The sequence below is a fragment of the Daphnia pulicaria genome, chromosome 7, assembly GCF_021234035.1.
Source record: "Daphnia pulicaria isolate SC F1-1A chromosome 7, SC_F0-13Bv2, whole genome shotgun sequence".
Taxonomy (NCBI): domain Eukaryota; kingdom Metazoa; phylum Arthropoda; class Branchiopoda; order Diplostraca; family Daphniidae; genus Daphnia; species Daphnia pulicaria.
The window spans coordinates 7637888-7662787 of record NC_060919.1 but is presented as its reverse complement, the minus strand read 5'-3'; the positions used below and the strand labels follow the sequence as shown (position 1 = coordinate 7662787).

Below are 24900 nucleotides of genomic sequence, written 5' to 3'. Positions count from 1 at the left end.
GTCATCATGTCACCCTTGGAGATTGTTCTAGTTGATTGTCCTTTTCCTTTTCTCTTTTATAGTCTAAACTAGACATTTTTGGTGTGCGCCCACTTGGACGGGCAAGAGGGAACGCTGAGTCGCGTGTAGACACCGAACCGTATAGCGCCCACCATGACTGGAACAAATCTGGATCAGGAGAGAAGTGAAGAGGAAGTGAAGAAGAAGAAGAAGAAGAGTCCAGGAAAAGAGATGAAATGTCACTGACCCCTACCACCAAAGTGGTGAGCGCGAGTTCAACTCGGGTCAAACCTGTTGGCTGCCCCAGTGACGAGGGTGTTTATACGGAATACTACCGGGTGCTTCATTTTTTAAAATTTTATTTCTTTATTGTTGAATTATTTACTACAGTTAAAATCTCCCTCCTGGTTATACGAGAATTCCTCGCATACATATAGACTTGTTTGACAATTTTTTCGTTGTTACATTTGCGCATTCTTGTCTCCTTTTGTTTTGTTTGTTTTTCCCGGTGAAACTGGTTCGAGTTTTTTGCTTATTTTGATTCATTTCCCCGAAAAATTCAAATTTATTCATATTCATAAAAAAACGAGACAATTTCGAATGTCTTTGGCGTCTGTATGTATTTGATTAAGGTGGCGCATGGCGGGAAATGAAGAAGGATCGGGCGTTTTCTCACCGTTGAGAAAAAACGTACAAGGTTCAACTCTTTTGCGGAGTGAATGTCATTAATGAATATCAATTGATGATGAAAGAAGAAATAGAAGAAGAAACGGTGAAATATGAAAAGGAGAGGAAACGCCGTCTGAATTGAATCGAATTGAGAAAGAGAGGAAGGAGCGCGCGAAAAAGAAAAGAAAAACAAATGCTGGATGAAACGCGTCGAGCGGCAGCGGATGAAGGATATGGGAGACACAAAATTAAGCACCTACACCCCACCTTCGACTATAGTGTAGTCTATTTTTTACCTTGCTGAGTCGCCACAGGTAGCTCCCCCCCTCCTCCCAACCCTCCCCCCCACACATTCTCTCTCCTCTTTTCTTTCCATCTTGATTCCTCCATTCCACGGCACCCCCATTTTTTGTGCGTCGGATCCACCTGGCGGTAGATGCCAGCCGAGTCTCAAGACAAACCTGGGCACAGGTACAACACCCCTCCAGGTGAAATGTGTTGGGAGTGTGTAAAAGGTGTGTGCACCAGCTCGGAAAGTTATTTTTTTTCTTTTTTACTTTTTTCTTCCTTCCTCTTTTCTTTCGCTTCTTTATATTCCGAAATATACCCCACCTTCCCCCTTCTAGCACCGCAGGTAAATTCGCCTCGGGACTTTTCTTTCCTCCTTTCCGTTGAAGAAGAAGGTGGGAACCAAAAAGACAAAAAGAAAAAGGTAGGAGGAGGAGGAAGGGGAGGTATAGACGGGAGACGCCGTGTGTTAGTTGGTTTAAGTTTCCAGGCAGTCAAGCCGGTTGTCGATTGTCGTTCGAGCTTCAGTTGGCCGCCGGATCGTAGCCGAGTCGAACGTGTTTTGTGTCTACTACCTCCTCTCCAAAATCCCAACGACTGGGACTTGTGTGAATTTTTGAAAATATTTTTTTGCAGTTGGAACATTTGGAATTCTTTTTTTTTGTTGGAAATCAGCCATCTTTGTTTGATTTGGTTGTTTTGTCGTCTGTGGGTGGCATCGTGTTATCGATCGTGATGATTAATCGTGTCAGCTCATGGTGAGATTTCGCAAGTGAAAATTCCAGCAGAAGACAGAACAACTGACATCTCTGCCCAGAACAACTTTTGGACATTTTGATTTTTTGAATATTTCGGAGCCAACTCTTCGATTCAGTTGATGAACGACAATTTCGGGATTCGCATTAGCACAGGTAAAGTTGTTGGGTTTTCTTTTCTCGTTTTAATGATGTCCACTGGACCATCTTCTTTTTCCTGTTGTTGTTGTCGGGATATATATTACATTTCCAGACCACCTGGGGAGGAAGACAGAAAGAGACTTGAATGCCCCGAAGAGGTTTTACATCCTAATACCGTTGTTTCTTTTACCGAGAAAGGTTTACAGCAATCACGGCAGAAGAAGAAGAAATGTCTCTTCAAGAAAAACAAAAAAAGTGAAGCATTTATTAGACAGTTACCGTTTCTTTTTCCTTTTTTTTTTCGTGTTTTTGGCCGTGACTCTTGGCCGTCCATGACGTGATGGGGGTCGTCAAGCAGTCGAAAGATTTGAAAATTCCCGATGCATCTCTCTGCGAGTGGGCATGGGGCTGACCTTGGTCGTGTCGTAACTAATTGCAAGAATCTTTGATTCTGTTTTGTCGTTGGTTAACGAGCCCAATCGTTACAGCCTGTCGTGCCTTGCACACTCAAACACAATTTTCCTTTTTTCTCTTCAGTTCTTTCTCAATTTCGACAATGCCGGCTTTGCCCATCCCAGAAGAAAGCCCATTCCGGCTCCCGCAGCCTGGTGCTGGTGGTGGTGATGGCGGCTGCGGTCATTTGCCTTTAAACAGCCCTCCCCCTCCCAAGTTCTTCCGACTTCCGCCGACGTCGGGAGAGAGAAAAAATCCTTTCGCGCACGTCGACTCGCTCGGTCGATTCACGCACATTCTCTCAACTTGGGCGCACCTCGTGGCCGTTTTTATCAACGAAAAAAATAAAAGGGAGATGGAATTTAGTTCTACCGGCCGTGAACGAACGAACGAAGGAAAACGAACAAAAATGTCAAAAGCGAAATTCGGGATTAACCATTGGGGCTGCGCTGTTTTCTTCTTAGTAGTTGTGTTATTACCTGATAATTTGGTTTGCGTCGGTGATAGACTCGTCGAGGAGCCCGATGGCGAAACAACACACACGCTTTGACCTCTCAGGTACGGGGGTGAAACCTAATGAACTCTTTGAACTCTTCTACGGCCGGAATGGAGACTCGATGAATCTGTGCCGGTCCCACACACACACGCACACAGAAACATTAGTTGTTTGGTTTTTCCTTGACTAAGTTTTGCGTTGAAAGCATTTCGCATCTACCGTTTGTGTGTGTGTACATTGCTCCTCTTCCAACTTTACCATCTTGTTATGGAAATGAACGCCGAGACAACAATTTTGAACCGGTAGAGAAGAAAAGCCTTTTGGCGTTGCGGTGCCAATCGCTGTTTGAAAATAGAAAAGAAAAGAAGAAGACGCGCCTATCTTTTTAGTTGTGTGTGTGTGTATCTTCATTTTTTGATGGGGATTTCGGCTTTTCGGTCGAACGACCAAAAAGGAGGCAATGGTCTTTTCGCCGCTCGACCATCGTGACGTAATGAAACGGAAAGATATTCGAAGGTCGACACGGCCAACCGAATTCACGGCCTCCTCCTCCTGTCTCTCGTTTTTTCGTCCCGAAACGTTTAGAGGAAACACGGAAAAAATATAAAAAGTTGAACGAGTTAACCAAAAATTGCGCGAATCTAAAAAAAAAAATTATCCATTAATTTTTTTCCTTTTCCAAATTTTTCACCTGAGAACTCGGAACTGTAATGAGGAAAAAAAGAGTTGAGACAGAAAAATTTTTTTCAAAAAAGAGAAGGAGGTTCTTGCATACTTGTCCTTGAACATAGAAGAGAGCCCCGAACTCACACACACACACACGCCCATATGGACGTTGTGTGTGTGTGTGTGGTTATAACCTTGGCATTGAGCAAGGCAGCAGAGAAGCCATTTTGGGCTGGCTTCCAGTCAACATGGTAGTATTATATTTTTTTTAAAGGAAGAAAAAGAAAAACCTGTTGGCATTCTTCACCAGATGTGGTGGTTGGTGGTGGCGCTGGCCCATGCGCGCGCACCTTCTCTTTCAGAGGTGAATGCCTCCTGAGAGTTTAGATATTTTTTCTTCTTCTTTTCCAGTCGCGACAACCGGCTGATGTTTCGTGTAGGTGTCGGGACTCGAAGAAGGTAAAAGAAGAAAACATGTAACCTATGGACGGACGTGGTGCTCCATCTTGTTTCTTTTTTTCTTTCCTTCAAGAGTACATACATTTATTCGCTATTGTAATTTTTTCAACACCTCGACTATTTGCTATTTTCTTACTCGGAATCCTTGATAGAATTCAAAATGTGTAGACTTTTTTTTGTCATTGAGGCGGTGCTCTTTCTGCCAGTGTTTCCAGGATATTATAACAAAAGGGAAATGCGATAATGACGGGATGCCGAGGGAAAGAAACAAAAATAAATTTCTTTTGTTATATATTTTCGTCGTCTTTTTTTTAAGATCATATTTAATTTTGTTGCTTAACGTCATTTCATTTTTCTTGTGTTTATATATTTTGCAGAGAGCGGGTCCATGATGGCGTTGCGGCGATGCCGAGTGGCGCTTCTGGCCGCCCTGGTCCTCTTAGCCTCGTCGTCCGTTCGATCTCAAGAGAACGAACTCTTTCACTGCCCTGATGGTAAGTCGAAGAATTATTTGGCCGCAGTTCCTTTTCTTTAGCGTTGCAGGACTTTATTTTAAAATATATTTTTTTTTTTCATTTTGTCTTCATGTGTATTGCGGCTGATGGTGGGTAGATATTTACGATCGAATAGAGTCGAAAATGAGAAAAAAGAAAACCAACCAAACAAGCTCCCACATAAAAGTACTCACACTGGTATGGGGGCCTGTAATGGTGGGAACCCAACTAGATGAGGTGACGATTCCTGTTTCTTTTTTCTTCTTCTACCCAGCCGCTTCTTTTCTTTTCCTTATCATTTTATTTTACGAAAAAAAAAAGTAATTTGACGTCACGATATTTTAAATTTTAAGCAGATATCGATGAGCCAACGTCCAATCTTTTGTTATATAATGATTTAGTTGTTATGAAGAAAAAAAGAATTATCCTGTTAGCCCCTCAAGTCCATTGTAGCCACTTGTTGCGTGTTAAGAAAGAGTTCATCCTGCAATTATACAATTGCTTTTGAAAAAAATTTGTGTGGGTTTGTGTATAGCTTTTGTCTCGCTGGGTTTTCAGTGGCTTGGGCGTCGTTCGGTTGCTCCAGATTCCACCCTTTTCCTTTAAACAAATTTTTCTTACACAACACACACACCAATGGAGGGAAAAATCGTGAACTGCCAGGAGTCTGAAACAAAAGTAAAGAAAAATTACGTGTCTTCAGAGCTCATTGCACTTCTATATTATATATCTATACGTGTGGGTATAGAGTGAAGGGAGAAAGAAAAACGTGGGCAACTTCGGGAGCTGCGCTTTTGCTCAAAGGAATTGAGCCGGGAGCGAATTGTGAAGAAGTGGTAGTACTAGTAGAACTTGGTTGTTAGCCTTGGAACAAATAACGGAGCCAGCCCCGAAAAAGAGTTGTTGTACGATGATGAAAGACGGACAGGACTCTCATTAGAAAAAGACCCTCATCCACATTTTCTGTGTGTAGTCTCTTTTTTCTAATAAAGAATGGCTCGGCGAACAAAATCCCAACTTTTACCGGCCAAATTAGGACCGATTTATTTGATTTTCGGCCATTTTGATTTGGTTTGATGGCCATTAATGGAGATGGCGAGGGGAAAAAACAAAACAAACGAGAATGAAACAATAAGGAATATACATATAAATAAATCCGCTTGCTTTATCATTCATCCGCCCTTGGACAGAAACGAGAAAAAAGTCTGGACATTTCCCGACCGGTTGACCCATGGCCAACTGATGGAAGAAATCAAATTCCATCCACTTGCGTCTCGTTTCATTTTCATTCGTTCACAAAGTTATTTGAATTATTTTTTTAAAAGAATTTTGTATTTGTCTTCCCCATTGCAGGATGGCGACTACAGGGACTCCACTGCTACAGGTTCTTCGAGGTGCAGCATTCGTGGGAGAGGGCGGCTGATTTGTGTAAACGGTGAGTCCCGATTTTATTTGACTTTTTTCGGGAATTTTTTGTTGTTGTTATCTTACATCTAGTATTTCTCTCGGAATTATTTTCCATTATGGAAACCGACAAAATCGGTTTTCTGGAAACTATTGCGTGAGTCTTACACGACACCCACCCTGCACCGATCCCTCACGCTGCTCGTTGGAAACATTTCAAGGCCCCCTTTGATTTCCCATGCCAACCGGCCCCATTGTCGTCGTCGGCAGTGTCGTGAAGGACTCTCCCCGGCTTCGTTTTGATTATCATTTCGAATCAAGTGAAAGGGGCATCCATCTTTCGTGATTCTCTCACCTTAACCAACTTCACGCACGCCTTCGCCATTTTGTTTATTTTGGCCTTTTTTAAAAAAATTCGTTCCTAATCGAGAGCAATGCCGAGCCAACTTGTTTCTTGTGTCTTGTGTGTGGGGTTGCAGAGCTGGGCGCTGCACCACTCAACAGGACCTTAAATGGGCACGTTAACTAACGGAGCGAAGACGATGTGTCGAGCCCCGTTTTTTCGTAGATTTCATCAGACCTTATAGGAATTTTAAAAAATGTTTAGTCGGTTACACAAATTTCGGGTTTTTTGAGAAAATTCAATTTTTGACTTTCTGAAAAATAAAAGGTGAATTTATTCTCGAATTTATTCGACAAAATCCTTGACACTCTAGCGCTAAAATGGAAAGGTCTTTCGCCGAGTGAAATGATAGTGAAAAAAAAAAAAAGAAATGGTTCGAATGTCAAGAGGGAGAGCCTAGCGTGTAATAATTTTGACAGAGTGATGATGATAGCAGATCGTCTGCTGGCTCGGCGGGCAAGGTGAACGCTCTCCTCGTCGGCCGGTTCAATAGTCTCGCAACAGATTTTGAAAAAGAGATACTGTGTGTCCGTTGATTTGGAAGATGCCGGATTGCTGGAATGGGGCATGCCGGACCCTATTAGCTGCTGCCATCCCTTTGGGCAACCGGTTTATTTCTCTCTCTCCTTTAATTTCCAGCTATGCCATTTCATTTCGTTCTCCGTTTGAGGGTAGTACTATAAGTGGTTGTTTGATTCTGTCTGGAGGCGAGTGAGCATCAGTTCGTCACCCTCTTGTCCGGTTTGGTGGCCGGGCAGATGAAGGACCATCTGCCGGGGAATATCTGAGATGCTGGCTGGATGTCGGGGGAGTCAATGTCCACACGCGTTTTCGCACAGTTGCTCGTTTTCATCGCACGGATGACCTGCGCATTGAAGCCAGAAGCCAGCAGATAAAAGAACAAGAATGAAATAACATTTTATTGTCCGTTACGATCGGCAAGATATGAAAAGGAATCCAGCAGCTGGCGACTGGGGGAACAAAAAAATAAAAATACCTTCGACCAAATAATAGTCAAGTATTATTATATGTTATGTACATAATAATAGTATACGCACACAACGTGAGTGTTTTGCACTTTCACTGTGCCGTGTCTCCGGTTGAACAACCTATATAAATATTCCCCCCTCGTCCGGCTCATCCTGCCATTCCGGAATAATCTACAAGAGAGAAAATCAAAAAGGAAAAATATTCGTGAGCGAAAAAAGTGGCAAGAAATCGATCATAGTATAAAAATGAGATCTGAAAGCCGATGATTCGTTTAGTGTATAGCTCGTAGCTCGAAAGAAAAAAAAAAGTCATCCACACACAAAAGGAAAGCTGACTGGGATTCCATGCTCACAACTGGACCATTTCCCCCCGTCTTCCAAACAAACAAGCTTTCAAAATCGTGATGGCTTTCTTCTTCCTTTTATGATTACGACAACTTTGTCGGTTACCACCACCGTCTCTCCACTCTCAAGCTATTTAGATGCGGGTGGAAATAGTGTATCATCGGCTCAAAGAAAAAAATGGATGACCCATTGAACTATAGGAGAACAGAGACTGTACAGTATAATATATGGGCCTTTTGTTTTAAGAGAGAGAGAGAGAGAGAGAGAGAGAGGGGCGCTACCGAAATCTCAGCCAAGATGACGAAAAGTCTTTCTCATTGAACTGTGACTTTCACTTTGACGCGACTCGGAGTCACGCTTTGTGCGTGAGTCACCGCGTGGGTGAATGCTTAGCTTGGGGTGGGTGTTTTACCGATAAGTCGCACCACGTCATTTTATTTATTATTTTTTTTTGGTTTTCGATGTAGCGATGATGCAATAACGGTGATGAGATCGCTGTAGAGTCTTTTTTTTTGTTTGGGAGGGGGGTTTCCAATCAGAAATTGATTTAGAGACTAGCGCGAGTTAACTGTACAAGTTTTTTGGCGTTGCGCCACGGGCTCGATAACGGGCGGTCACGATCCCCGACTGCGATGGCCTCTTGTTCCCCTTCGAGACTCAGACTTGCACCATAATTCTCTATTGTATTATTGACTGCTGGAACAAAATCAAGTGCACCGTAACCCATCGTATCTTAGTGGAGCTTGAAACATTTTCTCAAGCCGTCGTCGATGTTATAACGGACTTGATTTTTAAAAATGAACGTCAACTTAACTCTTTTGATATTATTTGATTTCGGCGGACAGTTATGGCAGCGACTTGGTCGTGGTGGAGAGCTACCAGCAGAACAACATTTCCGAGAAGTTGGCGCAGGAGCAGCTGAACCCCGTGACGCATCCGGACGCCGCCTTCTGGCTGGGTTTGATGTCGCTCGACGACCTGAGTACCAATACCCTTGAAGCCGCATCCGGCTCCCTGGTCCAACAATACGCCGGTAACGATCGTTAAGAGCTTCGTTTTCTTTCTTTTTTGGGGGGGAGTCTTAAAATTGATTTTTAATGACGAGTTAAAGCAACAAACCATAGAGCCCAGCATTGCCAACGATTGCCCCATCGCTTACAGTGTAGTTAGTAGTTAGTAGTTTTCTTTCCTAATTATCGGCAACAACAATAAGAGCTTTTCATTCTTGAAAGAACATTTTGCGGTCGGACAGAGAGCTCCAAAGTGTCTGAAAGTCGTTTAGCATTGTCGTTAAAAATGAAATCGCTCGTCATTAGTTTATTGATCCGATGTGAATGCAAGGCCGAATTGATAAAAACCAACCACCGAGTAATTAACGACCCGTGTTTAATTTGTTTTTGTTGTTTGTTCACGTCTGCTTCTCTTGCGGACGGACATTTTCTCTTGTTTTTAAACGAAAACCCAAAAAAGGTTTCTGGCAAGTGGACCAACCGGATGCGAGGAAAGGCCAATGTGTTCGAGCTTCCACGGCCAACGCTGACCAGTCGTGGGCTTTGAGCTCTTGCGAGTCTCTACTTCCCTTCGTCTGCCGGGCAAAAGCCTGTCCTAAAAGTAAGCATCATATTTTATAGATCCTATTTGCCGGCCCAGTGGTTCTAATTGTTGTGCAATATTTAATTCATTTTTATTATTTTTTATTATTTTTTAAAATTCAACAGACAGTTTCCTTTGCTCGAATGGCCGGTGCATTAACGGCGCATTGCGCTGCGACACGCAAGACGATTGCGGTGACGGATCGGATGAGAATGCCTGCCCGGAAGAGTGTCATTACCACATGGTCTCGAGTGGCGACTCGATCGAGAGCCCCAACTACCCGGGCAAGTACCGGCCGCTGGCCGACTGCAAGTGGACGCTGGAAGGGCCTGTTGGCACGTCGATTGTTCTCCAGTTCACGGAATTCGACACGGAGCGCACCTTCGACACGGTGCAGATTTTGGCGGGCGGACGGACTGAGGACTCTTCCGTCACTTTGGCCACTCTGTCCGGCAAGCAGAACATCAGCACGCAATTTTTCACTTCGGCTTCCAACTTTATGATCGTCCGGTTCCGTTCGGATGCGACGGTGGAGAAGAACGGCTTCAGAGCCTCGTGGAAAACGGAGCCCGTCTCTTGCGGCGAACACCTCAAAGCCCTGCCACAAGGCAAGGAACTCACTTCGCCCGGCTACCCGCAAGCTTATCCAGGTGGCCTCGAGTGCCTCTACGTCATTTCTGCCCCGCTGGGCAAAGTTGTCACGCTCGTCATCGAAGATTTTGAGATGGAACCCCACAAGGATTACGTTCTCATCCGCAACGGACCCGAATCGGACTCTGAGAAGCTGGCCATGTTGACGGGCCGCTCGGACGAACTGCCCACCTATCTCCAGTCGACGACCGAGGCCATGTACCTGTACATCCACACGGATTTGAGCGATTCTCGCAAGGGATTCCGCTTCCGCTACTCGGTCGGCTGCGACCTGTCGCTGGAGGCGGCCAACGGAACCCTCGTCTCGCCCGGCTACGACATGGAAACCGTCGACTTCCGTTATCCCAACAACCTGGAGTGCGACTACCGTCTGCGAGCCCCCGGCGGATCGCCTTTGTCGCTCCGCTTTGCCGAATTCCAGGTGGACGACACTGACAGCGTCCAGCTCTACGACGGCAGCAGCAGCAACGGCATCGCCCTCTCTCCGGCCGAAGGATTCCGTGGCAAGACGGAGCCCAAGGGCGCCACCTTTTCCGCCCACAGCGGCGACTTGCTCATCCGCTTCAAGTCGGACGCTCTGAGAAACGACCGCGGATGGAAGATCATGTTCTCGGCTGATTGCGCGGAATTACTGCTGGACGAGAACGCCATCATGTCCAGCAAGCAACGCATTTTCGGCAGTAATGTCACCATCACCTGTCCGCCCGGCATGGAATTCGCCACCGGCGTCAAGAAGATCATGACCGAGTGCTTGAACGGTGGACGCTGGTCCACGCCTTACATCCCCAAATGCCAGGCCGTCTATTGCGGTCCGGTGCCTCAGATCGACAACGGATTCGCCATTGCGGCCACCAATGTGACGTTTGGCGGCGAGGCCCAGTACCAGTGCTACGCTGGATTCGGCTTTCCTTCCGGCCAGGCTATTGAAACGATCCGGTGCACGGGAGACGGGCAATGGGACATGGTTCCGCAGTGCTCAGCCTCTCAGTGCACTCCGCTGCCGGAAGTGGCCCACGCCAACGCCACCAACCTCAACGGCGGTGGAATGAACTACGGCTCGGTCATCCGCTTCGAGTGCGAGCCCGGCTACGTCCGCACCGGAGATCCGGTACTCCTGTGCCAGAGCAACGGCACTTGGTCCGGCGCCGTTCCTTCCTGCTCCAAGATCCAGTGTCGCACCTTCCCGGAGATCGACAACGGATGGGTCAGCAACCGGACGCGGACCTATTTCTTCGGCGACGAGACCCGCGCCCAGTGCTACCGCGGCTACAAACTCAACGGCACCACCGTCATCCGCTGCGGAGCCGACGGCAAATTCGCCAACGTCCCCACCTGTTTGGACGTGGACGAATGTGGCGGATCCGGCGGAAGCACATCCTCCTCCTCGCCTTGCGATCAAGCCTCGGCCACCTGCACCAACGTTCCGGGCTCTTTCCAGTGCGGATGCCGATCCGGATTCATCCCCAACTTGGACTGCCGACCTGTTGTCGACCTCGGCCTGGGCAACGGAGGCGTTCCCAATCCGTCCATTTCCGTCTCGTCGGCCGAAAAGGGATTCCCCAAGGAGAATGTCCGTCTGAGCACCAAAGGCGGATGGTGTGGAGCCGAAAGCGGTTCCGGCAGCAATTGGGTCATGATTGACTTTAAGGCGCCGACCGTCCTGCGCGGATTCCGCACCCAGCCGGTCCTCCGCGGCTCCAGCGGCGTCGCTTTCGCTTCATCCATTCGACTCCAGTACGCCGATGACGCCGACGACCTCTTCCGCGAATACAAGAGCCCCGAAGGAGCCCCGGTCGAGTTCCGCATTCCGGAAGGCACCAGCATCGCCGTGGTGAACTTGCCGACGGCCATTGAAGCCCGCTACTTCCGCCTTGTCATTCAAGACTACTCTGTGGCTCCGTGCCTCCGCATGGAAATGATGGGCTGCACCCGGACCGAGTGCCTGGACGTTGACGAATGCGCCGTCGCCAACGGCAGCTGCCAGCAGAAATGCATCAACAATCCGGGCGGATTCGCTTGCTCTTGCAGTCAAGGATACGACCTCTACACCCAAAACGGAACGGCCGGTTTCCACATCCTGGATTCCGAGACTGGACTTCGCGACGGCGATCTCTACCGAATCAACAAAACTTGCGTCAAGAAAATGTGTCCGGCCGTCAAGAGTCCAGAAAACGGACACATGCTCACCACTCGGGCCAGCCACCATTTCGGCGACGAGGTCAACTTCCATTGCCGGATCGGCTACATCATGGTCGGCGCCAGCAGCATCCAGTGCACGGCAGCCGGAACTTGGAATGCCTCGGTTCCCGAATGCCAGCCGGCCCAGTGCGTCTCGCTGGCCGACGACCAATCGGAAGGTTTGACTGTGGCTCGATCCAGCCCGGCTGATAATCAACTCGTTCCCTACGGCCAGAACATCACCCTGTCGTGTAACGAGCCTGGGCGCCCGCTTGTTCGAACCCCGACCTCCTCCTTCCGCCAGTGCGTCTACGATCCGAGAGCTGGATTCCCGCAGTACTGGTTTTCCGGTGCCCAGCCCAGCTGCCCGCGTATCGATTGCGGTAAACCATCAGAGACACCTGGCGCCGAATACGGATTCTTCCCGGACACTCGCTACAAGTCCAGCTTCTTCTTCGGATGCCAGCCGACGTTCACTTTGACTGGGCAATCATCTCGCAACGACAATGTCGTCCGTTGCATGGAGAACGGCGTCTGGGACTTTGGCGATCTGCGCTGCGAGGGTCCCGTCTGCGAAGATCCTGGCCGTCCGGCTGACGGCATTCAACTGGCCACCAGCTACGAGCAGGGAGCCGAAATTTCGTTCCAGTGCACCCGACCCGGATACATCCCCATCACGTCGGCGCCGATCCAGTGCGTCCGCGAACCTGAGTGCAGCGTCGTCAGACCGATCGGCATCACTTCCGGTCGTATTCCGGACGGCAGCTTCAACGCCACATCGGAAAGGCGCAACTACGAAGCCAGAAAGGCCCGCATGAATTCGGCCACCGGATGGTGTGCCCAGCAGGAGGAAGCTTTCACTTACGTCAGCGTCGACTTGGGAACGGTCCACCGCGTCAAGGCCATCCTGGTCAAGGGCGTCGTCACCAATGACGTCGTCGGCCGTCCCACTGAAATCCGCTTCTTTTACAAACAGGATCCGTCTGAGAATTTCGTCGTCTACTTCCCCAATTTCAATTTGACTTCCCGCGATCCAGGCAACTACGGCGAGCTGGCCATGATCACCCTGCCTCTGGCTGTCCAGGCCCGTTTCGTCATCCTGGGCATTGTGGCCTACGACAAGAATCCATGTCTCAAATTCGAACTGATGGGCTGCCCCGACGAGCCGGAAGAGGACCGACTTCTCGGCTACGACCTGGGCTACCCCGTCTGCGTCGACAACGATCCGCCTCAGTTCCTCAACTGCCCCAACTCGGCCATCCGCGTCAAGAGGTCGGCCGAAGGGATGGGCGTGGTGGATTTCGTCGTCCCGACGGCCTCTGACAACAGCGGCATGATCGCCCGAACGGAAGTCCGTCCGGAAGGATTCCGCCCGCCTCTGACCGTCTTCCAGGACACAATGGTCGAATATTTTGCCTACGACTTTGACGGCAACGTGGCCATTTGCCAGATCAACATCACCGTCATCGACGAGGAACCGCCTCTGCTCCAGTGCCCGCAGAGTTTCGTCATCGAACTGGTCGAACCTCAGGAATCCTACCAGGTGTTTTTCAACGAAACCCGCCGTCGCGTCGTCGTTTCGGACGCTTCCGGACAAGATGTGGCCGTCACTTTCATCCCAGAGAGCGCCTTCATCCGCGTCGGCAGTTACGAGAATGTCACCGTTGTGGCCACCGATCCTTCCGGCAATCAGCAAAAGTGCTACTTCCAGGTGTCCGTCCAGCCGACTCAGTGCGTCGACTGGGAACTGAAAGCCCCCGCCAACGGAGCCATCAATTGCCTACCACCCAGCAACCGGCCGGCCGGAAGCGGCGGTCTGGAGTGTGTCGCCACCTGCAATCCGGGATTCCGTTTCACCGACGGCGAGCCCGTCAAGTCTTTCCGTTGCGACGTCAAACAGCCGTGGACTCCTGGACATGTGGTGCCGGACTGCGTCACCGAAGAGACTCAACAGGCCATGTACAACGTTGTGGCCAAAGTTTTGTACAGAGCTGGAGCGGCTACTGCGGCCATTCCGGCCACTTGTCTCTCGCAATACACCACTGTCGTCCGGCCGTTCTACCAAGCGCTGGATCGCGCCCTATCGGCCCGCTGCTCGGCCATCAGCGTCGACATGAACGTCACCTTTGTCGAAACGCAAACTGAGATGCACTTGGTTGAGGACAACATTGCCGAAATCACTTACGTTCTGTCCATCATGCCCGCCGTCCGTCAACCCCAACTCTACGACCTGTGCGGATCGACTTTGGGTCTCGTTTTTGACCTTTCCGTCCCGTCAACCAGCGCCGTTTTGGCCCCACTTCTCGATTTGGCCGCCACCTCCAACGCTGAATGCCCGCCCATGAAGGCTGTCAACTCCTCCCTGAGCCGGGGATTTGCCTGTGGCGTCGGTGAGGTCCTCAACATGCCGGCCGCTGCCAACGTTCCCCGCTGCCTCCATTGCCCGGCTGGCACCTCTGCTCTCAGTGGCGCCAAGAGCTGCGCCCTGTGCCCGCGCGGATTCTACCAAGACCAGGAACAGTCGGGATCTTGCAAACGCTGCCCGGCTGGAACGTTCACCCGCTCCGAAGGCTCCAAGACTGTCGACGAATGTGTTCCGGTTTGCGGATTCGGCACTTACTCCCCGACCGGATTGGTCCCTTGTCTGGAATGCCCGCGCGATAGCTTCACCGGCACTCCACCACCTGGCGGATTCACCGATTGCCAGGCCTGTCCGGCCGATGCTCCATTCACCCACCAGCCGGCCGCTCCTTCGGTTGCCACTTGCCGACCCAAATGCGCAGCCGGAACTTACTCCGTCACCGGACTGGCTCCTTGCGCCGCCTGCCCCAATCACTTTTTCCAACCGATGGAAGGCAAAATGTCGTGCGTGGAATGTCCAGGCTCGGCCATGACGGTCGGCACGGGAGCCAAGAGTCGCGACGAGTGCCAGCCGCTGGCTTGCAAGGAAGGATTCTGCCGGAACGGCGGATTGTGTCTAGCTCAAACTCACATGGCCTATTGCTACTGTCCTTCCGGATTCAGCGGACGCTTTTGCGAAGTCAACATCGACGACTGCGCCTCCCAGCCGTGCTACAATGGCGGAACGTGTCGCGATCAAGAGCAAGGCTACCTCTGCTCCTGCCCGCCAGGCTATTCCGGCCTCCAGTGTCAAGACGAAGAGTCGAGTTGCAACGCCACCACCTGTAACGACCGCTCCATGTGTAAGAACGAGCCTGGACAGGGTCAGTTCACTTGTCTCTGCCGGACCGGCTACACCGGGCCCAACTGCAGCAGCACCTTGGATCCGTGCGCCGAAAATCCTTGCTCCAACTCTGCCCAGTGCATTCCGCTCAAACAGGGCCGCTTCAAGTGCGCCTGTCCGGCTGGATGGGAGGGCCCCCTCTGCGACCAAAATGTGGACGACTGCGCCGAATCGCCTTGTTTGCTGGGCAGCAACTGCACGGATCTCGTTGACGATTTCAGTTGCTCCTGCCCCACCGGCTTCACCGGCAAACGTTGCGAAACTAAAGTTGATCTTTGCCAGCCGTCGCCCTGCGGCGATCACGGCCAATGCGTCGATCGCTACTTTAACGCCCTGTGCATCTGCCAACCGGGCTGGACCGGTCCCAACTGCACTGCCCAGGTGGATGAATGCTCTTCCAACCCGTGTCTCAACGGAGGTCAATGCCAGGATGTTGAAGGCGATTACCAATGCCTTTGCCCACTGGGTTTCACTGGGAAAAACTGCCAACACAATGTCGACTACTGCGGAGTCCAGCCGTGCCAGCACGGCGGCACTTGCACGGATGCGCTCGAGAGCTTCCAGTGCCAATGTCGACCCGGTTTCCTTGGCGTCCAATGTGAAATCGACATTGACGAGTGCCTGGACAACCCTTGCGATCCTGTCGGCACTGATCGCTGCCTGGACCAGATCAACAAATATCACTGCCAATGCCGGCCAGGATTTACCGGCACCTTGTGCGAGAATAAAATCAACGAATGCGCACCCGTCTCCCCTTGTCTCAATGGCGGCGTCTGCACCGAGCTGGTCAACAATTTTAAATGCACTTGCCCAGCAGGTAAAAAATTAAATTTTATTTAAATTTTGTTGTATCGAATTCTGACTTACATTTTTCTAAATTCAAAATTTTTCTAGGATGGACTGGACAGAGATGCGAAAAGGACCTAAGCTTCTGCGAATCCCAGCCGTGTTTGAACAATGCCAACTGCATCAATCTGCTTGGCGACTTCTTCTGCGCCTGCCCGTCCGGCACGGATGGTAAACGGTGCGAAACGGCTCCCGATCGCTGCATCGGCGATCCTTGCATGAACCAGGGCCAGTGTCGCGATTTCGGATCAGGCCTCAACTGCACTTGCGATAGCGACTACGTCGGCGTCGGTTGTCAACACGAATTCGACGCTTGCTCCACTGGAGTGTGCCAGAATGGCGCCACATGCATCGACAACGGGGCCAGCTACCAGTGCGTCTGCCCCGACGGCTTTTCGGGCCGCCATTGCGAGCAAGATGTCGTTGAATGTGTTCCGGGCGCTTGTCCTTTGTCGGCGACATGCATCGACCTTATTGACGACTTCTACTGCCGTTGCCCGTTCAATCTGACGGGCGAGGATTGCCGTAAGATTGTCCAGACCGATTACGATTTCTTCTTTAGCGACGAGACTCGACGGGCCAGCGCATCTTTAGTCGTGCCTTTTGTCCTTGGCTCTTCTAGCTTGACGTTAGCCCTCTGGGTTCAATTTACCAACCGGGACGACCTGGGCAACATTTTGACACTCTACTCTGTCGAGTCGTCGAGTACGTTACGCAACCAGCGAATTATGGCCCAGGTGCACAGCTCTGGTGTGCACATTGCTCTCCTGCCGGGCATCAAGGATGTCTTTTTACCGTTCCGCGTCAACTTGGCCATCAACGACGGCCAGTGGCATCACATTGCACTCGTCTGGGACGGCCCTCACGGCGCCATCACTTTGACCACCGACGGCGTCATCGTCGGCCGCGTCGAAAACTACGGAGTCAACCGAACCCTGTCTCAGTTCGGCTGGATGACGCTGGGCGCGCCCAATTCGGCCGGCAAAACCCGGACGGAACACGGTTTCCACGGTCACTTGACGCGAGTCCACCTGTGGGGCCGGCCTCTCGATGTCATCACCGACATTCCGAAACAAGTTCGCAGCTGCCAATCAGCGCCCATGCTCTTTGACGGTCTCCTGCTCCAGTGGAGCGGCTACGACCGTATCGAACGCGGAGTGGAACGCGTCATGCCTTCGGCTTGCGGCCAGCGAGTCTGCCCGCTCGGCTTCTCTGGGCCCAGCTGCGCTTCGCTGGACAAAGACAAGATTCCTCCTCAGGTGGTTCGTTGCCCCAGTGACATCTGGATCGAAACGCGCAACGGTTCGGCCCGCGTCGACTGGAACGAGCCGCAGTTTAGCGACAACATTCGACTGGCCCAAGTGGAGGAAACGCGCGGCATTCGCTCGGGCAACACCCTCGCCTGGGGCACTTACGACGTTGCTTACGTGGCCTACGACGAAGCTGGAAATTCGGCTGTTTGCGCTTTCAAGATTTACATCGTCAACGAATTTTGTCCCAAATTGGCCGATCCTGTTGGCGGATCTCAGCGCTGCTCCGACTGGGGTCCCGGCGGCCGCTTCAAAGTCTGCTCGATTGAATGTAATGCCGGCCTAGCTTTCTCCGTGCCCGTCCCCAAATTTTACACTTGCGGAGCCGAAGGTTTCTGGCGGCCGACCGAAGATCCTGGCGTTTCCTTCGTCTATCCGGCCTGCAGTTCCACCAAACCGGCCCAACGCATCGTGAAAATCAAGCTGCAGTATTTGAGCTCGGTGCTGTGCAACGAAGCTGGGCAAAGCGTTTTGTCAGACAAGGTGCGCCAGGCCATTCAGAAACTGAACCGCGACTGGCGTTTCTGCAACGCCAAAGGCTCTCAATCGGCCACCTGTAACGACCTCAATGTTAACATCAAATGCCAGCGTCGTCACGGTGACCTGGGGGTCAAACGACGCCGTCAGGCCGATGTCAACGACGACGTTTACGACCTGGAGATCAGCTTCCCAGCCGAAAGCGATCCAGTGACCAACATCAACACCCAAGAGAAATCCACAATCGAACGTCTATTGGAGACCATCATTTTGGAGAAAGACGATTTCGACGTCCGCGATTCGCTGCCCACAACCGTGCCGGACCCAGCCACTTTGAGCATCTCGGCTGATTTCACTTGCCCAGTCGGCCAGGTGGTCCGTGTCTCCGAGTGCGTGGCTTGCGCTCCCGGAAACGCCTTTGACATGGAGAAGAAAAATTGCAAACCCTGTCGAGTGGGAACTTTCCAAGACCAAGCCGGGCAAACGCAGTGTAAGATCTGCCCCGTCATCGCCGGTCGTCCAGGCACAACTTTCGCTTCGGGCGCCCGCTCTGCCACGGATTGTAAGGAACGCTGCCCGGCTGGCAAATTCTACAGCGAAGAGACTCAACGTTGTCTCAACTGCGGTTTCGGTCATTACCAAGCGGCCGAAGGATCGTTTGCTTGTCGCTCTTGCCAGGCTGGTTTGACGACCCGGACGGACCAAGCCATTTCGGCCGATGAGTGCTCTGAAGAATGCCCAACTGGACTGCAGTTGACGTCGCTGTCCAACAACGCCACTTGCGAGCCGTGCCCCAAGGGAACCTACCGCACCAAGGGACGCGAAATGGCCTGCCAACCGTGCCCGGCAGGATTCACCACCACTCGAGCCGGCTCTGCCACCGTGGAAGAGTGCTCAGAACCCAAATGCCAACCGGGTTCGGCTCTTTCTAAGGAGAACACTTGCGTTCTTTGCCAGGTCGGCAGCTACCAACCCAATGCCCAGCAAACCAGTTGTCTGCCTTGCCCGCCCGATACGACGACCAAGCTGGCCGGCGCCACCCTCAAGTCAGATTGCTCCAACCCCTGCAGTCCCGCCACCAACCAGACCATCTGCCCCGTCAACGGCGTCTGCCTCTTCGTGGCCAGCACCAACGTGCACCGCTGCGAGTGTAAGGCCGGTTTCACGCCCGTACCTCCCGACAGTCCTACCGACTTCACTTGCATGGACAAATGCGACAACTTCTGCAAGAACGATGGCAAGTGCCGTCGAGATCGTGCCACCGGCGAACCTTACTGCCAATGTACCGGCAGCTACACCGGACTGCAGTGCGAGGCCCAGTCTAATTTCGCCTACATTGTTGGTGGAAGTGCTGGTAAGTGATCACTTTTGTTATTGGGTTTTTTCAAATGTTCATTTCCTAACGTGACAATGTTTTTTTGTATTCATCAAGGTTTTGTCGTGTTTTTGATTCTTCTCGTCCTGTTGATCTGGATGATTTGCGCCAGGACCTCGCGGCGTCGCGACAGCCAAGCGAAAGCAGCCGCTAACGCCGCCGTCGTGGCCGGAGATCCTTCCGGCAGTCAGGCCAATTTCTACTACGGATCGCACGCGCCGTACGCCGAGTCGATCGCTCCGTCACATCATTCCACTTATGCGCACTATTACGACGAAGAGGAAGATGGTTGGGAGATGCCCAATTTTTACAACGAAACCTACATGAAAGGTAGGTAGGATTAGTCTTCATTATTTTTGGGTCGTCGGATAGTCTGAAACTAACGTCTCCATTATTTGTCTTTTTCATCGTGTTTGATTTTGCAGCAGAGAATCTGCACAACGTGAACAAGGGGAACAGTCTAGCACGCTCCAACGCCAGCTTATATGGTAACAAGGAAGAGCTCTATGACCGTCTAAGACGACATGCCTATCAGGGAAAGAAAGGTAACATTATCGATTAGTAAGACTTTATTTTCATCACATTTTACTAATTTAGAATTTTTTTTTGTATGTTCAGAGAAAAATGGCAATGAGACGACTAGCGAGAGTGATGGACATTAGGTTCTTTTCTACCCCAAAACAACAAAACGTTTAAAAAAACTACAGAAAAAAAATGTCGGTTCTTTGTGTTATTTGGTTTCATGTAGGAATTCAAGTCTCCTCTTTCTTCTGGACTTTGAATTGTCGATTCCCCAATGTGGTCGAAAGGGTCATCGCCAAAATTTCATTCGGAAGGGTTTTATTTGGGTGTTTTTTTAAAAAGAACTCGTTTTATTTTTTATTTTCTTTTCAAATTGTGTTTGTAATAACGTCATACAGTTAAAAAAAATCATTATGACGTGGTTCTGGCGTCCGAGGATGGAACGCCGTGAATTTCTAGCCAACCGAACGAGGGAGACGGCTGAGTGGACGCGAGAACGATTTCTTTGTAGACCGACTTTTTCCCGTGTTGTTTGACAATTATTTGCTCTTTTATTGGGGATTCTAATTTATGACTGAAACGTACGCTTTAATTACATTTCTGTCTGTCATTATTTCCAATTCTAATGAAGTGTGTTATATCATCAACCAAACATTTTTTTAAATCTTCCGTGTATTTTCTGCTGGGCGACTGCGGTTCGCACTTTTTAGTGATGTGTGTAATTTTGTGCAACGCATTCTTGCGTGAATTGTGTTTGATTTGAATCATCAATATATATATAAATCCATAAACGTAATTCTCTAGAAAAACCTGTTTATTTGAAGGTGGGTTACGCTCATCCCTTGCTGCAATTCGTCCACTACGAAATGGCTACATATCGGCTGTACAGTACTACAGTGTACAGTGTACAGTACTACGTGTCGTTCCATGTCTTGTCCAGTTTGTTGACTACCATCTGGTTATTGGTTAACAAAATTATACGCATGTCAGTACTAGTTAGACTTACAAGTAATTTTATTTATAGAGCTCTGTCAGAGTAATGGAATAAATGGAATAATTATAGCTCTGCACTTAGACTATTCACGTATTTTTTCGTAAGAATTTGGAGGGAAAAGCCATTACCTACTCCACCTAGCGATAATAATTAAAAATGCCACTGCGTGTCGGCCTTCGAGATTTTATTGTTGTGAGGGTCGTTCGTATTTTAAAAATTACTATTCACTGATGATTCTATAGACTTGAAAAAGATTCTTTTACTATATACCTCCGATTGTCCAAAATGAAATAAATCCAAATCATCTATTGATTTTTCCATAATACTAATAGCGATAATAACACCGGCTATTCGGCTAAATGATTCGTAGGTACTGCGAAACTAGCAGGCGTAATTAATTGTCCTGTTCTTTTTTTGTGATGTAATATCCTGCATTGCCAGATCACGAAATAGTCCGTATCACACTCTGTCAAAGAAACTCCTCCCATTTCACGAAACTCCTCCCATTTCACACATATAAATATTCTTGTAAAATCAACCAAATCAGATGTTGAGATAAAATCTAGCACATTATTTGAAGAATTTGATGGGGAATCGGAAGGAATTCACGCAACAACAAACAAACTTGGAATATGAGTTGCAGCTATCAAAAACGTTTTTTCCCGCCCCTTTTGCACGTACAACAATTCGTAACTAATTAACAACTTGTCTTATCGTTATAAACTTTTGCGCGTTAGTTGGACAAACGTCTAAGGAATCGAATAAAGTTAACGCCAAGGGCTCACGTCAATACATGCGAGCCACACCTGTGCCACAGTTTGTAAACTGTTATTCAGCCAATCACAGAGCGCCATTGATTCCCTTGGGTTTAAATAATAGTTTTTGGCCCTGTGTTCCTCCCCGCCCATTTATGCCGCTAAAAGCCTTCTAGATTTTCAATCAAGTTGAAAATCTCTCAGGGATTAGTCTCTACTACTCTCTAGTTCATCTAGCTTCAGCCTCCTAGCCATCTAGCGGTAGATGTTGAAAACTCGCCGACCAAAATTTCTTTTGGGACATTCACCTTTAGATAGATCTAACAGGTTATATTTTTAGCTAAGAATTATTGAAATAAACAATAAAAGCAAAAAAAAAATAACGTAAACGAAAAAATCTGATCCCAAAACCAAAAGAGCTTTTGGACGGCGCTATTTCATCATCTACCGCCTGGTGGCTTGAAAACACAACAATGATTGCCTTGGCTTCTAGATTAGCAGAAAACCCAAAATATTTCAATTTTTATTGAAGATGATGCGATCAGCGTCAGCGATGAGCTCTTCCGCTTGAGAGGGGTGCTGAAGCTCGACTGCGTCCACCTCGATCGATTCTGGGTTTTGTGGGTCGACCGGGCCGGCTTTTGGAGAGTTAAGAAGGTCTTCTTCGTTTTTATCCTCGTCCCCACTTATGGATCTGAATACTGGTCCACTTATAGAACTGCCCGATCATAGAACCATTCCGGTTATAGAACCGAAATGGCTCTGCCGTGTTTCAGCGCCACCCACGGCAGCACGGCAAATCGAATAACTTGATGTTACTTGATGTTACTTTTACTCAATAGGGTTTTACGTATAGACAAAATCGACGGCAGATGGCGCTGGGATCAAGTGTACTGTTATCGAACCACCCGGTTATAGAACCGCGCACAGGCCGGTTCTATAAGTGGACCAGCACTGTAACTCATTCAGTCCGAGATCGTCCACCACTGGCGGAGCACGCAAGGCTAGCGGGTCAAGAGTGCGGGGGGCACTTAGTTTGACTACCTTGGAGCTCTTTGACCTGGCCTTCGTCACCTTTGCCTTTTTCTCCTTCTTCTCTTTTTTCTCCTTTTTAATTTTCCTGTGAGTGTTGAGACTTGTTATCTCAAATATTAGGTCTTCAGTATCAGTTTCCTCTTCCTCAGCGGTTTTGAGAGGCAGACTGATACTGATAGCTTCTGTGCTGACTGAGCGCAGAGCTTTTCCTGAAAATGAGATTTCGTTAGAATTTATTTTTTTATTTTTTTGGAACATTTGTTTTACCTTGATCACACCGCTCCACTACTGATGGGTGGAAGGTTTTTCGGTCTATGGTGATCCACAATGGGTTTTTGTGGCCGAATTTTCCCGCGGTTGGGTACCCAGTCGAGATAAGCGCTTGGGCCGGAGGTACTATTTTGCTGACCGACCGTGTGCGGGGTCGTTGAACGTTCGGGGTTCCAAGGATATCCTCGACAATCGGCACAACACCTCAACATTTGAGGAGTTGACCACAGAAAGATGTTCATACCATGTTGATAAACGTCAACGTAGATTAGATATCGTTTGCCACCCACGGCAGGCGTGGGCGCAGGGTTGACAAAGCCACTCGATATCTCTTGCGTTAAACTCTTCCGCCGAGATTGACGAGATTTCGATGCACTCCGCATGAAACCAGCGGCAGCATATTCCGCACTGCGCCACCAGTCTCGAGCCAATTACGCGGCTACGACAGTGCGGATAATCGCACAGCAGTGCCTCGTCCTCCTCAGCGCGCTTTCCCTAGATTACAAAACAATGGTGTACAATTACAAATTCCAGGTCAGCACACGAGAGACATGCACAGTTCTTTTTTTTTAACCGTATAAAGGAAATGTCATTTTAAATTGTGGCCAACAATCTATTACCTTGAGTGACACCTGTGAGGGGGTACTTCCGTCGTCTTCCACATTCTTGAAGCGCCCTGGTAGCGGTCTGTACGCGCTTACTGACACCTACGTTTCGACGGGCGCAAATTATTCATTAAAAAAAAAGCGAAGAAATAGTCATACAAAAAATTAATACTCATCAACTTCGGCGGCGTACAGGAATGCACAGAGACTGCTGGCCGAATACCGTACCGCGGCATGTTGCATTGCAAAATTGCATTGCGCACGTAGGCGGCCCAGACGTTAGTCTCAAAATTAACTGTCTTGCCGTTTGAAGATTGCAACCCGCGACAGAAAAAAAGACGGAATCCTCAGGAACGCCTCGTTTGAAAAGCTCTCTGATTAAGATTTCCTAAATTGCAAATCGGGAAATCATCAGGATAATTTGCGTAAAATAGAAAACGAAAGACGTTATGATTTTTACGACCATAAACCAAATTATAATAATTTATACAATTTCTCTTTTCACAGATACGTCGTACGAGAATGCTTGCGGGGAACATCGCGGGAGCGGTCGAGTGACGCCCGTCTTGCCTGCGGCCAACCCGGACAACCACGTGACCAACAAGTGATTCGCCCCACGAAACAGCATGGATTCTTCGTCGACCCACCCCATCGCGTTTCGCTGTACATATTTAATTTTAAGTGTGTTCTTAAACATATTTTTTCCGATAATCAAACCCTTCCTCTTTTGTAGCTCTCGTTTAAAAAAAAATCCCACAACACGTTTAGGCCAATTGTTAGGGCAATAAAAAAACAAAAACAAAAATGGGTTCCCTTCCGCTGGGAAAAATATTTCGAATAATTGCACGGGACATTTGCGCACGTAGGGGTTCGTATATAGTCAACAAAGAAGAAGAAGAAAGAAACAGGTTTTCACGATGAATTTTTGTCAAGCGTGCCTTTACCTTCTTTCTGATCGCAAACCACACGCATGCTCAAGCGATACACACAGAAAGAAAAGAAAGAACGTCATCGACCACATCCCGTTTTTCGCGAGAGATTTTCTTTTTTTTGCTGTGTGTTCGACAGTCGGTTGGCCTGTAGATTGCGGTTAGTCGTGCCTTAGCCACCGGTATTTTAATAGAGTGTGCAGTTTGTTTGTGTCAAAAGATTTTTAGTTTTTTATCTCGATGCGCTGTGATGCAATATCTCACGACGACACAACAATTCAAAGTGTAGTATCTCTGCGTTTATTTTCAAAGATGGTCACGATTAAAATTGCCTTTATAGAGCGTGGGTGTGGTGGTGGTGCTGGGCATCTAGAAGAAGATGACGCAGAAATGTTGTTGGTTTCAGGGCACGATGGAGGAGCCGATGAGACGGGCGGCTAGTGCCGCTCTCTGCCCGCTCATCATCTCTGATTTGCCGGAGAAATTGAAATCCCTGGTTTATAAATTTACGCTTGCCAAAATGTTTCCATCGACTGTTTTGTTGATGTTTTGTC

The 24900-nt window shown here is 49.1% G+C and overlaps 1 protein-coding gene across 2 annotated transcripts; it reads left to right on the top strand.

Moving 5' to 3' along the window:
• Window positions 1-1446: 1446 nt before the first annotated feature.
• On the top strand, window positions 1447-19929 carry LOC124348625 (sushi, von Willebrand factor type A, EGF and pentraxin domain-containing protein 1-like). 2 transcript variants are annotated; one of them, XR_006920066.1, is made up of 10 exons: window positions 1447-1868; window positions 4305-4421; window positions 5775-5856; window positions 8408-8595; window positions 9033-9173; window positions 9281-16045; window positions 16123-19215; window positions 19294-19570; window positions 19662-19781; window positions 19855-19929. XR_006920066.1 is itself a non-coding variant. In XM_046798851.1 (10 exons), exons 1-10 carry the CDS (start codon window positions 1835-1837, stop codon window positions 19896-19898), a joined length of 10857 nt encoding a protein of 3618 aa, XP_046654807.1. In that variant the 5' UTR covers window positions 1448-1834; the 3' UTR covers window positions 19899-19929. The 2 variants fall into 2 exon arrangements, 1 of the variants encoding a protein (XP_046654807.1); XM_046798851.1 differs by having other exon boundaries at window positions 1448-1868; window positions 19294-19566.
• The last annotated feature ends 4971 nt before the right edge of the window (window positions 19930-24900 follow it).